The sequence below is a fragment of the Lepus europaeus genome, chromosome 2, assembly GCF_033115175.1.
Source record: "Lepus europaeus isolate LE1 chromosome 2, mLepTim1.pri, whole genome shotgun sequence".
Classification (NCBI taxonomy): Eukaryota; Metazoa; Chordata; class Mammalia; order Lagomorpha; family Leporidae; genus Lepus; species Lepus europaeus.
In genome coordinates, this window is record NC_084828.1 from 113176839 (window position 1) to 113191771 (window position 14933).

A 14933-nucleotide genomic window follows, 5' to 3' on the forward strand; every position below is an offset into this window, starting at 1 on the left:
TGACATATTTCTGTTAATAGTCCTAATTTTTTACTTTGGGTTTCCTTTGTACTTTTACTGGGCCATTTTCTGCACTCACCTCCTTTGTAGCGATGTTCCTGTTTCTGTGGTTCTGTGTCGCACATCCTTGAGCATCTTTTTAGGGATGGGTGGGTAGCTACAAAATCTTTCAATTTCTGTTTGTTATGGAAGATCTTTATGTCTCCTCACTCATAAATGAGAGCTTTGCAGGGTACAGTATTCTGGGTTGACAGTTTCATTCTCTTAGGACTTGGAATATATCTCACCATTCTCTCCTTGTCTGTAGGGTTTTTGATGAGAAGTCTGCAGTGAGTCTTATTGGGGTTCCTCTGAATGTGATTTGGTATATCTCTCATGTACATTTTAAGATCTTTTCTTTATGTTTTACCGTGGAGTATTTTACTACAATGTGAAGATCTTTTCTGATCATGTCTTATTCGGAGTTCTGTGTACTTCCTATACTTGAATGCTTCTTTCTTTCTCCAGATTGGGGAAGTTTTCTGCTATTATTTCATTAAAAAGTCCTTCTAATCCTTTCTCTCTTTCCATGCCTTCCAGAACTCCTAGACCCATATGTTTGGTCGTTTGATAGTATCCTCCAGATCTCCAACAGTGTTTTGCAGTTTTCTAATTTCTTCTTCTTCTTCTCCTTCTCACTCTTCTTTTTCTTACTCTTTTTGGTCTTACTGTAAAATTTCCAGAAACTTGTCTTCTAGTTCTGATATTTTTTTCATCTGTCCCACCTACTACGTTAAGACTTTCCACTCCATTTTTTATTTCATCTATTGAATTCTTCATTTCTATTATTTCATTTTGACTTCTCTTTAATATCTTAATTTCATGGGAAAACTTTTCATTTTAGTTCATGAATTTTCTTTTGATTGCTTATAAGTAATCTGATGATTAATTTTCTGAATTCTGTTTCTGGCATATCCTTGATATCTTCATCTTTATCTTCTACTATTGAACTGTTTGGGATGTTCATACTGTCTTTCTTTCCTCATTTAATGTTTTTCCTTTGTTTTTCAGCATCTGTCTAAGTTTTTTTGGTCTGGTTGCTTTTCTCTTTTTAGCGTCTTTGAAGTTTAGTGGGACATCTGTACTTTCACTGAGTACCAAGAGTTGTGTGCTGGATGTGGCCTGGGTGTTCTGTTCAGTATTCCAGGGTAGAGCAGGTATCCAAGGTAAGGCCCTGTGGAGTTTGTAGCTTTCCTCTTGTTATTTGGTTGGAGGAGTTTTGTGTGACCCGCTCTTTTCCTCACAGTTCTAGGATGCCCTTGTGTTAGTCTCTGGTGTGTTCAGCTCTAGATTGTCCTGATTAACAGACTGCACCTCTAATTTGTGGAGGCTTTCTTGTGGTGATGGTACCCTCTGCTATGAGTTACTATGGGTCTGTGTGTTGTGAGTGGGTTCCTTGTGTGCCGCGGACTGGCTCTCGCGGAGTCACCGGACCCGAGGGGAACGAGGGGCGAAAGCACAGGAGGAACAGGAATCGGCGAGGGGAATGACAGACAGACAGACACACTTTTGAGTATGCTGTTGCTGCAGTTGTCTGCCTGCAGTTTATTGGCGGGAAAACCAGAGTTTATATAGGGAAGCTTACATTGCTGAAGACAAAAGAAATTCCAAGATTACAAAAACTTGTTAAGGCTAATGGGGTTACATGATTAACTTTACAAGGGATATAGGGAGACATTGTGGTGATGATTCGCAGTCCTACTTTTAAGAAAAGGTAAAGGTCAGGTTACTAGCTAACCTCTCATTAGGAGAACCTGGGACAGGGGAGTTATCAGATGGTGGTGCTTGTTAGCCCAAGTCCCATATATCACCTATGTAAGATTGAATGTAGCTTTCTCATCCCCATGCTGCCTAAACCTGATAACCCAGAACCTAAATCACACCTCAGCTCTCTAAAGCTCACACCTCAGCTCCTTTGTTTTATCTTGTCTAGGGTGTGCTGTTTCTTGTCAGTGTTTAATGCCTCCTCGTAAATTGCCCTAATGACTGGTGGGCCAAAGTCTAAAGTGTTTTTTGTTGATTTTTGTGAAATGCTTATTGGCACTACTTGACTCCCTTGTTTCTAATCATGGTGCACTTGTCCTAATGCACTACGTGGCATAACTACTAAATACAAAATCACTATTAATGTTGAGACACATTGCTTTATTAACCAGCAGTAATTAGGCCTTCCACTTCTTGTTACGTGCGTGAGCCGAGAGTCTTTACAACCCTGGGCTACACAGAAGCCGCTCGAGGCCACACTCCACAAAAGTTCTCACCTCGTCCCTGCAGCGTGGACCCCCCAACGCAACAAAAGTTTGCTACGCGGGTGTCACAACAGCTGTGGGCGCAGCACTTGTGCCTCACCTACTGGAGCCTGGATCACTTTTCAATGATGGGGTGGGGCAGGTACAAGCTTCTGATAGTCAGGAATTCTCCTTGTTGTATAGCTCATGTAGTGGGGGAAGACATTCTTCTGAATTGTTGTGTTTCTCATTCCTGGGTGTGGGCTGAGGTAAGGTGACCCCTTGATAGCTGTGCTCATGGGAGGCAAAGGTGGCAGTCTCTTGCTTGTGTACAAAAATGCAAATAAACAAAGGGGGAAAGTGGTTTCTCCCAGCCAGCTGCAAGTCCAGATGGGAGGAGGGGAAAAAGGGGTGGGCAGGGACTTGCCCGACCTCTCTATTTGATTCTCTCTATTTTTTTTTTCCCTGTGTAGAACTTCAAAAGCAGTTTGCCAAGCACTCCCTCCTTCAGCCACCTGCAGTTCCATGGACCCGTGGATCCCTTTCTCACCTGGTCTGCTGTGGGCGGGTGCTGACCTCCCCTGTCCGAGCCTCTGCCGTTTCCCTTTCTTATTTGCTCTTTCAGTGCAGTCTCTACTGTTCTCTTGGGTTTCTCACTGAAAATTTCCATGACTTTATCTCAGGCACATATATCTTCTCTCCTTTTTAATATTATTTGGATTATCTTGTCCCTATTCCACCATCTTGGAACCCTTACAATTACTTCTATTATGTAGGTATCAGACTTCTCTCAATTCTTCCAGCCCCAACAGTTTTATATTGAATAGTGTCTCTCCCATGGTTTTTTAAATATTTATTTATTTATTTGAAAGTCAGAGTTATAGAGAATGGGAGGGAGGGAGAGTGAGAAAGAGAGAGAGACAGAGACAGAGAGAAAATCTTTCACCTTTCATCCACTTGTTCACTGCCCAACACTCCCCAAATGGGTGCAATGGCCACGGTTGGGCCAGGCCAAATCCAGGAGCCAGGAGCTTCTTTTGGGTCTCCCATGTGGGTGGAGATCTTGGGCTATCTCTTTCTGCTTTCCCAGCTACAGTAGCAGGGAGCAGGATTGGAAGTAGAGCAGTCGGAATTTGAACCGGTGCCCATATGGAATGTCAGGGTTGCAGGCGGTGGCTTAACTTGTTGTGCCACAGAGCCAGCCCCAGTCTCTCTTCTCTTAATTCATATGTTGAATTCTTAACCCAGAATGTAACATCCTAATAAGACCTTATTTAGAGGTTCAGAGAATTGCAAAATAATCAAGTTAAAGGAAAGTAATTAGAATGGGCTCTAATCCAATATGAATGATGTCCTTGTAAAGAGGGGAAAATCTGGACATAGACTTGTACATAATGAGCAGACATTTTGAAAAGACGTGAGTAAAAGGTGGCTTCTGTAAGCCAAGAGAGAGGTATAGAAAGTATTTCCTTCATAGCTCTCCAAAGGAAAAATACTTCCAACACTATGATTTTGGACTTCTGGCCTTCATAACTGTGGGATAATAAATCTCTGTTTAATCAGTACCCTGTTTGTCGTACTTCATCATGGATACCTAACAAACTCATGCTTGTAAGTTTGATCAAACTTTATTGAAGCTCAGTGACAGTTAATTGGGCTTTCAACGTAGAAAGCAACTTAGAACTGGCTATTAGGCATGGCCACTCCTGAAGTGTAGCTTATTTCTTGTGAGTCACCTCTTGCCTGTTGATTTCCTTAGCCTAATATTGCCATCATACCAGGACATACCCTCCCACAAAAGGCTGCCTTTACCATTTCCCTTTTACATTTGAACCCTCAGGAAGAACAGCATTTTCATGTCATATAGAGTAGCTAATATTGTTATCTTCTCAAACATCTCTACCTCTATTTCTGTAATTCTTTTTTTATTATTTTTTTTTCATTTATTAAACTTTCATTTAATGAATCTAAATTTCCAAAGTACAGCTTATGGGTTACAATGACTTCCCCCCTCCCATAACTTCCCTCCCACCCGCAACCCTACCCTTTCCCGCTCCCTCTCCCCTTCCATTCACATCAAGATTCATTTTCAATTCTCTTTATATACAGAAGATCAGTTTAGTATATATTAAGTAAAGATTTCAACAGTTTGCCCCATATAGCAACACAAAGTGAAAAAACTACCGTTGGAGTACTAGTTATAGCATTAAATAACAGTGTACAGCATATTAAAGACAGAGATCCTACATAATATTTTTTTAAATTAATTAATTTTCTATGCCATTTCCAATTTAACACCAGGTTTGTTTTTTTTCCATTTCCAATTATCTTTATATACAGAAGATCGATTCAGTATATAATTAGTAAAGACCTCATCAGTTTGTACCCACACAGAAACACAAAGTATAAAAATACTGTTTCAGTACTACTTATAGCATCACTGCACATTAGACAACACATTAAGGACAGATCCCACATGGGATATAAGTACACAGTGACTCCTGTTGCTGACTTAACAATTTGACACTCCTGTTCATGGCGTCAGTAATCTCCCTAGGCTCTAGTCATGAGTTGTCAGGGCTATGGAAGCCTTTAGAGTTTGCTGACTTTGATCTTATTCTGATAGGGTCATAGTCAAAGTGGAAGTTCTCTCCTCCCTTCAGAGAAAGGTACCTCCTTCTTTGATGGCCCCGTTCTTTCCACTGGGATCTCACTCGCAGAGATCTTTCATTTAGGTCTTCTTCTTTTTTTTTTTCCCCCAGGGTATCTTGGCTTTCCATGCCTAAAATACTCTCATAGGCTCTTCAACCAGATCCAAATGCCTTAAGGGCTGATTCTGAGGCCAGAGTGTTGTTTAGGACATCTGCCATTCTATGAGTCTGCTGTGTATCCTGCTTCCCATGTTGGATCCTTCTCTCCCTTTTTGATTCTATCAGTTAGTATTAGCAGACACTTGTCTTGTTTGTGTGATCCCTTTGACTCTTAGACCTATCAGAGCCATCAATTGTGAGCCGAAATTAATCACTTGGACTAGTGAGATGGCATTGGTACATGCCACCTTGATGGGATTGTGTTGGAATCCCCTGGCACCTTTCTAACTCCACCATTTGGGGCAAGTCCGATTGAGCATGTCCCAAATTGTACATCTCCTCCCTCTCTTTTTCCACTCTTAAATTTAACAGGGATCACTTTTCAGTTAAAATTTAAACACCTAAGAATAATTGTGTGTTAATTACAGAGTTCAACCACTAGTACTAGAACAACAACAACAACAACAAATACTAAAAAGGATAAAGTATTACATTGTCCATCTAGAGTCAGGACAAGAGCTGATCAGGTCATTGTTTCTTATAGCGTAATTCTAATTGCATAATGAAAAAGTCCATTACATAGCTTTCCAAAACAAGTGAATGATTTGCCTTATAAGATAAATTTGAATCCTCATATATATAGAAACACAAACATTAGTTGGCAGTTGTACTTCTTATTTCCATACAAATTTCAGCCACCAAAGATTTGTTTAAAAGCTTGGTGGTGGTTTCATTTGAAATATCTCATTATATCTCCTCATAGCACAAAGTTTGGCAAATAGAAGGAGATAAGTAAATGATGGCTGTTTTTCTCTTGTTAAGAAGATCACCATATAGATAGTTCCAAGTCAGGATCACAGTCTGTCCTGACTTCTCAATCTCTCCTACTACTTTCCCTTCTCTGGTAGGTCCTTCTCCATTATGTGATGTCAGTTTCCACTCATCTTTCAAAACTTCCTTTCAAGTTACCTCTTCCATATCAATTTTCCCAAACAGGCCCAGTTAGAACAAGCTATTCTTCTCTTTATTTCTAAAATATTTCCTACAGACTTGGATCATAGCACTTACTATATTGCATTGCCATTTCTTGCTAACATTCTTGTCTATCCTGTTAAGATGTGAGTTCTGGGACAGAGGGTTATGTCTTGTTCATTTTGGCTTCCACAGTCTCTAGCACATTTCATTGGATGAATACAAAGTATGTGCTAATTGAGTACTGTTGAGTTAAATTGAATAAATATTTTCAAGGAAAGAGATTCTATGTTGTTATCCATTGTCTAATTTTAAACATCTCAAAAGCCAGAATTCAACTTTCCTGTCATTCAATTCATTCCCTCTGAGGATCTTGATGCAGCACCCCCTCCTTCCCATATGTGCAGCATAATGAAACATAGGATGTCAGCCATGCACTTGGAAATTTCTCTCTGGAGAAGAAAAAGAAATGAGAGTTTTTTAGATTTTTCTGTTAAATTCTCAGGGCATAAAATTTTGATTTTGACTTTTTAATCACATTAATACAGCATTCCATTTATAATATCTTTGCTTTTCACTGAAAGAATGTTTTCTTATTTCTTAAAGGAATATTTGTTTATATGTTAGGTTCATTAATATTTTTAGCTCATAGGACACACATATTGAATTGCTTCTTGAGAACTAAAGCCATGTACTGAAAGTTCTGAAATATTTTCTCTCCAAGTGAACAATTCCTTTACACAGAAAAATACTCATTTAAAATATGTGCTCTGTGCAAAAGAGGTAAAACTATATAGGCTCAACAGATCCTTTAGGGTAGATCAGAAGATTTTTTTTTTATTATTCAGATAATGTGGTTCTTTTATATATGGATGGATGCATAATTGTTTTTAAGCTGATAATGAAAGATTTTGGCAAAATTAGAAGAGTTTAAGCAACTGCATTGGTTTCCTAGAGCTGCTGTAATAAAAGAATAAAACAGATTAGACAGTTGAAAACACTAGAAATGGCTTCTATCATAGTTCTGGTAGCTGAGGTCTAAAGGCAAGGCATCAGCAGGGCCATGCTATTTCAGACTGGAGGTAGAATCATTCCTTACCCCTTCCCAGTTTCTGGGTGCTGCTGGCAGTCCATGATGTTCCCCTGCTTGTAGATACCTCATTCCATTCTTTGCCTTGCCATATGGTCATCTGTCTTCACATGGCATTCTCATATCTTATAAGGACATCAGTCATATTGGATTAAGGGTCCACTCTACTCCAGTATAACTCTCAATTTAATTATTGCTGCAATGACCTTATTTCCAAATAAAATCACTTTATAAGGAACAGGGACTTAGGGATTCAACATAGTAATTTTGTTGGGGGGGTACAATTTTATTCATAAAAGCAACTGAATTATGTGTTGTTGTTAAATGAAATAACTTTTTGTGGCAAAATTAGGGAAACACAAAAGAGAAAATTAATCATAAGGATACTTGTATGTGAGGTGTAGTAGGAAGGAATAGATAAGTGATAATCTATAGGTACTGGTTAAGGAACACTTCTTTCCCTCTTTGATGTATAACTAGTTTAGAACCAAGGTAAAAAAGATGCAGTCTAAAAATACTAGGGTGCTACCTAGGGTTTATCGTCTACAACATGCTAGCTATGTAACTCCAGAGATTGCCCTGCAGTTGGATATCATCTAGGATACCATATTACTTTGTCTAAATATAATCTTGTAAATACCTTAGGAAAATTTTTCTTATTTTGACATATACTTGCCATATACCAGATTGCTCTGTGTATAAGAAGTGTTTTAAGAATATAGTGTTTACATGTATGGGCAAAAGTTATCATTTGATACATGTATATAAGGAAGATAAATAAGTGATTTTCACTTGTATGACACTCAGCTTTGTAAATGATTTAGCATTTATATTTTAATACTAAATCCTGTGGTTCTATAGTCTGACTTGATTATATATCATATTTCACAGATAAATAGATTGAGTCACTCAAATGGTAAACTGACTGTCATTCAACTAGTGTTGGGAGAGGAAGGATTAGCTCTATGTCTTTTGGCTCACAATTTTATAAATTTGTTTTTTGTTAAACAGTTAATTTCCTGTTATGGGCAAAAGGTTAAGACAGACATAAAGGATGGCCACCTCCCTACTGCTAAGATGGTTATGCTTAGATGGAATAGTAGAAGATTTTAATGAGAAATATACCAGGACAATGCAGCAATGTATAGTAAGTGCTAACAGGTGCTATAACCTGAGGAACTAGGAAGTTCATGGAAAAAGAGTAGGTCATGGTCAGTGAGCACCAAAGAATGTACCTGTAAACAAAGACTGCATGGAAGAAGAACATGAGCAGGTCTTTAAAGACTCAGGAGAGGTAAGTCTCATATACAAAGGGGTTTATTGAAAATGTTGAAGTAAAATGGTGGAATGATTTACAGCAGTGTTTTAAAAAGATATATTTGTTAGTTACACCGACTTTGGTCATGCCAGTAACTTGCTTAAAATTTTTCTTTCTTCCTGATTTCCTTCCCTTTTACTATAATTTTTGTAGATAACTTCTGCTGATTCTGAAGCCAAAGTTGGCATTTTAGAAATCCTTTGTGATCGTTCTACACAGGATTTTACAAACATCTTCCTTTCTCCTTGCTGGGAAAAGTTGTCTTTGACCTTGTGTTTATTTATACATAGCAGTTATACTAAAATTATTTGTTCATTTTCCCACTGGTCTATGAACTGAGACCAGGAGATAGTCATGTTCCATTTCTGTGAGAGCAACACAAACACAAATCTAAAAAATGGTAGCTATTCAAGAACGTTTGTTGTCCTAAGCAGTAGTAGTGATGTTCAGGATTTTTAAAGGGAGAAAGACTGAAACCCCAGAGGTCAGTGCAGAAACTACTGACCAATTCAGGCCATATGCAATGAGTGTTACACAGAGAAGAGAAAGGCTTGGTGAAGCAGAAAAGCATTTTTTGCAGAGCATGGCTAATGGATATGGCTTAGGAAGGAATAGGTTGCTCTGAGGTTCTAAGCTTGATTTATAAGGACAATGATAGTATTGTGGTTTCTTGCTCTTTTGTTGCAGACCTTAACTGAGTGCCATAGATTTATGCAAAGTTCTGGGAGTGCTCGAAGCCCCAGAAATTATTTAAAATTTTTTATGTATGTGAGGTCATATATGTGTTTTGCTAATGCGAGGCTGTACAGACTTCATTGGATGAATGATTTTATTTAAAAGTAAACTAATATCTAAATAATATCAACGATTTTTTGAGATGTGGCATTCTTTAAAAAATAGTAACTGATGTGACATGGCATAATATCTTTTATCAACAACTGAAACTGGAACATGGAAAATAGAACATATTATTGAAGACTAAGAGCTTTATTGTTTTCTAACTCTATTACTTTAATATAATTGCCTTAGTTGTCTACTATTTTTTCTCTTTTCTTTCAGATTATATTTGACTTTTAGAAATTAATTAAGTTCAGAGGCAGAGGAATAGAGAGAGACACCCAGACAGACATACAGAGATTCTCTTTACCAGCTTGCTGCTCCAGATGACTGTAAAGACCAGGGTGGGACTACGCCAAAGCTTAGATTTCAGAATTCAATCCAGGCCTCCCATCTCTATGGCAGAGATCCAATTAATTGAGCCAGCATCTGTTGCTTCTCAGGGTACAAATTCACAGGAAGGTGGAATCAGGAACAGAACTGGGACTCAAATCCAGACACTCTGATGTAGATTGTGGGCATCCCAAGCATAATGTTAACCAGTAGGCCGACTGCCTTGCTCCTCTTTTATTTCTAAAGAATTGATGATAATTCATGGCTTTTAGTATTGTTGTGAGAATTACAAGAGAAAATGCATATAAAATTTTCTGTATTCAATATTAACTTGTATTTTTACATTGATTTTTGTATTAAATTCTAGCATTTACTGAGAATCCATTTTAGTACTAACAGTACTAGTTACTACTCTCCTATTTCTAATTTAATAAATTTGGAAGAGATCTTGTTATATACTCAGGTTACAGAAGAAGAGCAGACAAGTAAATAACTGGTCTGCAGCCACACAGCTAATAAATGGCAGAGCAAAACTGTGAGCTGGTAATCAGGAGTATGAAAACAGGTGCAACGTGCAGCAAGCATGAGGGAGAGCCTGGGTTAGAGAACATGGGTAGTGATAGGGAAGTGGTGATAGGGTGAGCAGCAGCATAAGAGATTTAGGAAACTCTTTCAAAGATAAAACAAACACCTGTCATAGGACATGCAGCATCATATTATTGTTGGGCTAGAAACCAACCCCAGGGCTTGGCCAGCCTTGGATATGTGAGTGGGTGAATGGGTATTGTATATGGGTGGGAGAAAAGGAGTAAAGGAAAATGTGATTGGTTGTGAGAGTAGTAGATATGTCATGATCAGCTCAGTAATGATTACAAAATGTTCATTTACTTTAACCAATTGGACACTGATAACAAATGGAAATTGAATATTGACTAGGTATGTTTTATATACTACAGACAGAAATGTTTTAAAATTCAGCCCATGAGGCAAATCAGGTATTTCACGTGCACGCACTCACACATACATACATACACACACACTCTGGCAAGGCTGGAAAGTGACTAGAAGCTAACATGTACCCACATAATAGGACAGGTCCAAGGATTAGAGTTTTACCCTTGGGAAACCCTGAGATTTGGTTATATTGTTCCTAGCACTGAATGGTCCAAGAATGATTCAAGCCCACATTGAAACAGATTTCTGGGTACAAAGGAGATGAAGGGACACCAGTCCACAGTAGGACCTGAAGACCAGAGAGGGTTTGTCTTAAAATAGAAATTAGGTTTTTTTAATTTCATTTTCTGCAAGACATACTCATGTGATACCCATGCAAATGTAATTTGGTTACAATGGGCAGCAAATCGCCATCTTTTAAGCACACAGATGTTTGTGTATGCTAAAAGAATTCATTTCGTGATGATTTAGTGTTAATCGTCTGTCCAGTGTTCTTGCTTCTTATATTTTGTCTTTGGTGACAGTATTTTATGGGAGGGTCAAGGAAAAGTGGAGATGAGCCACAGCTGGGGCAAACATTAAGGCTCACAAACTTTGGAAGACAGACATGATGAGATGGTGGCTTTGAATTATATATATATATATATATATATATATATATATACATATATATATACATATATATTCAACTTTTATTTAATAAATATAAATTTCCAAAGTACAACTTTTGAATTATATCGGCTTTTCCCCCCATAACCTCCCTCCCACACACAACCATCCCATTTGAATTATATTTTGATGAGAAGGCAGAGGCACATACCACATTAGCTTTGATTTCAAAAGGATATGAGTTTAAATCATAGATCTAGCACCTGTCTTGACCTTGAGCTTGATAACCAACTTTCTAAGGCCACATTTTTATATGTAAATGGTAATGATAATGCTGACATGCTAGGTTTTTGTGAAGATTAAAACTATAGTCCACATTAAGTGCCTGACTCCTGAAAGTGCTGCTTCACACCTGGATATTCACGGGTCCAATAATTACGGATAATTAGAGAGTGGCTATAGGTTATACTTTTATGAAATGTCTCAATGAGTTTCTATTGCTGCAAGTTTCATTGGACTATATTATGGGCAAGACTATTACTTAAATGGCTTTCTGGTGATAATTAGGTATTATTAGAAATTGTAATAAGTCTTACAATATTCTTGTCATTATTATAAAATTATTGGGCTATTACACTAAACATAGCCAATTTGTAGGCAGATTAGAACATATATCCTCCATCTTTTTGAAGCCCATACTCTATTCACTTTGAAGAATGTGGTAATAAAAACATGAATTACTCTTAGTATCATCATACCGCCTTTTATCTTTCTTAGTAGGAAGTTACAAGGAAGAAGTTGAAAAAAACTGCTATGAAATAAGTTGCTCTCATTATTGATAAATTTTATTTTTTTTTCAAATGTTTACTTATTTATTTGAGAGTCAGAGAGATAGAATCAAAGAGAAGTTGAGAGAGAGAGATAGAGATTGATCACAAGAGAGCACTTCTATCCGTTGGCTCACTCCCAAAATGCCCACAATGCACTGCAGGCAGCAACCGGGGACTCAGTCTCAGTCTTTCATGGGGGTGGTAGGAGCTCAATTGGTTGAGTCATCATGTCTGCCTGCCATCTGGAAACTGGAATCAGGAACTGAGAGTCAAACCCAGGCACTTTGATATGGAACACCGTGTCTTAACTGATGTTTAACCACTGGGCCAAAAGCCTGCCCCATCAGTGGATTCTAACGTGCGTGTTGTACCCCTTCCCAGTTAGCTAGGGTTCTGAAAGGGTTAACATCTTCCAAAAATACGTATTATTTTACAAGGAATAATTTAGGCCCAGTGCAGTTCTGTCACAGCATATTCATTATCTTGAAGAATTATAATTAAGAAGCACGCTCAGTGTTTGACAATTAAAATGATAATCTAATTAAACTGATGGTGCAAACTGACTTCTAGTTTGAGATGTAGGCCTACCTGTTAGATATGCAAAGACCCTTGAGCAGACATGCATATATCCAGACCAGGAGCCTGAGAAGAAAGCTCAGGATGCACAAAGCTCCTTAGACAGGATTGCCTGGGGATTTTCCTGATGTAGGAACTATGCATAGTGCCTTGTTTAAGAATGCTGCAGGTCTTTTCTTTCATAAACAAAGTTTCCAATCTGGTTCAAAAAAGCAAGTTGATGCTTTGAGCATCCATGAAGTCAGTAAGTCTCACTTTTATTTTTTCCTCCTTTTTATTTAAAAGGGAGAGTGAGAATACCCCGTAACTGCTGTTGACTTGGAATCATAGAAGATCTGTGCCTGAGAAAATCTTTGAGATTCTCAGGTTAAGTTCCCTCTTCACAGGTGCAGCACATTGAGGCACACAGAGAGCAGATCCTAACTTATGGCTGATTTGGAAGCACTGGATAACTCCTTTCCGGCATCCCCCCTGTACAATTTAAATTTTTATTTCCTTTTCAGTCTTTTACCCTTTATAGGTTCTATCAAGAAGATATTGGGTGTGTTGAGAATTCAAAGAAAGTCAGATCAACTGTGTCGGTGGGCGGGATGGGTGATAAATGATATGTGCCTCTGTGTACTTCAGAAACGGACAACCTTCTCCCAAGACTGCTGGCTCCTGTTTCTTACTCACAGGATCTGAAGCATTTGCCAGAAACGAGCTTTGATGGTGTGAAAAACTCAAGATTGTAGAATATTGGAGGGAAAGTCTTCTTTTCATAGGAATGTGCCAAGCAATTGAACACTTAGAACTTTCAGGCAATTTTGTTGGGTTTTGCTAGTTCAAAAAATAGAGAATTCCCTTCCCTCTGCCCACTGCCATTGATCTCCAAAGCAAGAGATTAGCAACTCAGTACTGACTGAGGAATCTGGGCGGAAATGGTGTGACAAGTGAGGGAAAGTAATTGAGATAATGAAAACAAAAGATTTCACCAGATAAACCCTTCCAAGTTATCCACCTTACAAACATATTTCCTAGCACATGGGTACAGATTTCAAGCCTTCTATTCGTCATGTTTCTCTTGACAGATTTAAAGTAGAACAGAAATTAGACTTCAAAGAAGCTTTATACTCTCTGAATGTGACTGAGCTGTTTAGTAGTGGCTGTGACCTCTCTGGAATAACAGGTAGGACGCGAGGAGTATTTCTTACATTATTATGTTAATTTGTCTTCTTGGTACTGTATTAGCTGACTGGTCTTAAAACTGAAAGATTATTCAGCCTTAGACAACACACACACAGCGTGTAAATGTCATACTCATGTTGGGCAATCCATAAACAGGTACTATGTTTGCATTTCAATAATTTTCCTTTATGAAAGTCCAGAAGCATTGTAGAATATTAAATAAGTGTTTTAACCATCCTTCTCTTAAAATGATGTAGGTAAAAGTATTATGTGTGCTTTTATTTCTGCTCTGTTTGGATTTCCTTATATGAATAATGGGAATTACAACCAGGCATCTCCATCAAAGCAGAGCTAATAAAATTCTTATGAACTAATTTGTAAATGTTACTTTGGTAACAGTGGAGCCCATGATGTAGGTGTCCACAAGCTGCAGATGACAGGCATGATCATTGTAGTGCTGCAGCTTGCAGATTTAACAGCAACAGGCTCACAACTGACAGCAAATCTTGGAGCTCCTATGCTAACTGGACCTGAGGAATCACGCACTGGAAAGATGCTCAGTGGCGCAACAAAGCCAAGATAGCCTTTTTTTTTTTTATTAAACTTTTATTTAATGAATATAAATTTCCAAAGTATAGCTTATGGGTTACAATGGCTTCCCCCCTCCCATAACTTCCCTCCCGCCCGCAACCCTCCCCTTTCCCGCTCCCTTTCCCCTTCCATTCATGTAAAGATTCATTTTCAATTCTCTTTGTATACAGAAGATCAGTTTAGTATATATTAGGTAAAGATTTCAACATTTTGCCCATATAGCAACATCAAGTGAAAAAAATACCATTGGATTACTAATTATAGCATTAAATAGCAATGTACAGCACATTAAAGACAGAGATCCTACATAATTTTTTTTTCAAATTAATTAATTTTCTATGCCATTTCCATTTTAACACTAGGTTGTTTTTTTTTTTTCATTTCCAATTCTCTTTATATACAGAAGATCACTTCAGTATATAATTAGCAAAGACCTCATCAGTCTGCACTCACACAGAAACGCAAAGTATAAAAATACTGTTTCAGTACCAGTCATAGCATCACTTGGCTTTAGACGACACATTAGGGACAGATCCCACATGGGGTGTAAGTACACAGTGACTCCTGTTGCTGACTTAA

The 14933-nt window shown here is 38.0% G+C and overlaps 1 protein-coding gene across 1 annotated transcript in view; it reads left to right on the top strand.

Moving 5' to 3' along the window:
• The window catches only part of SERPINI2 (serpin family I member 2), a 45910-nt gene that overhangs the window by 20460 nt on the left and 10517 nt on the right, over positions 1-14933 (top strand). Inside the window, exon 5 of the mRNA XM_062178076.1 lies at positions 13667-13764. Coding sequence (XP_062034060.1) covers positions 13667-13764 — 98 coding nt within the window. The remainder of the gene's footprint in view (positions 1-13666; positions 13765-14933) is intronic.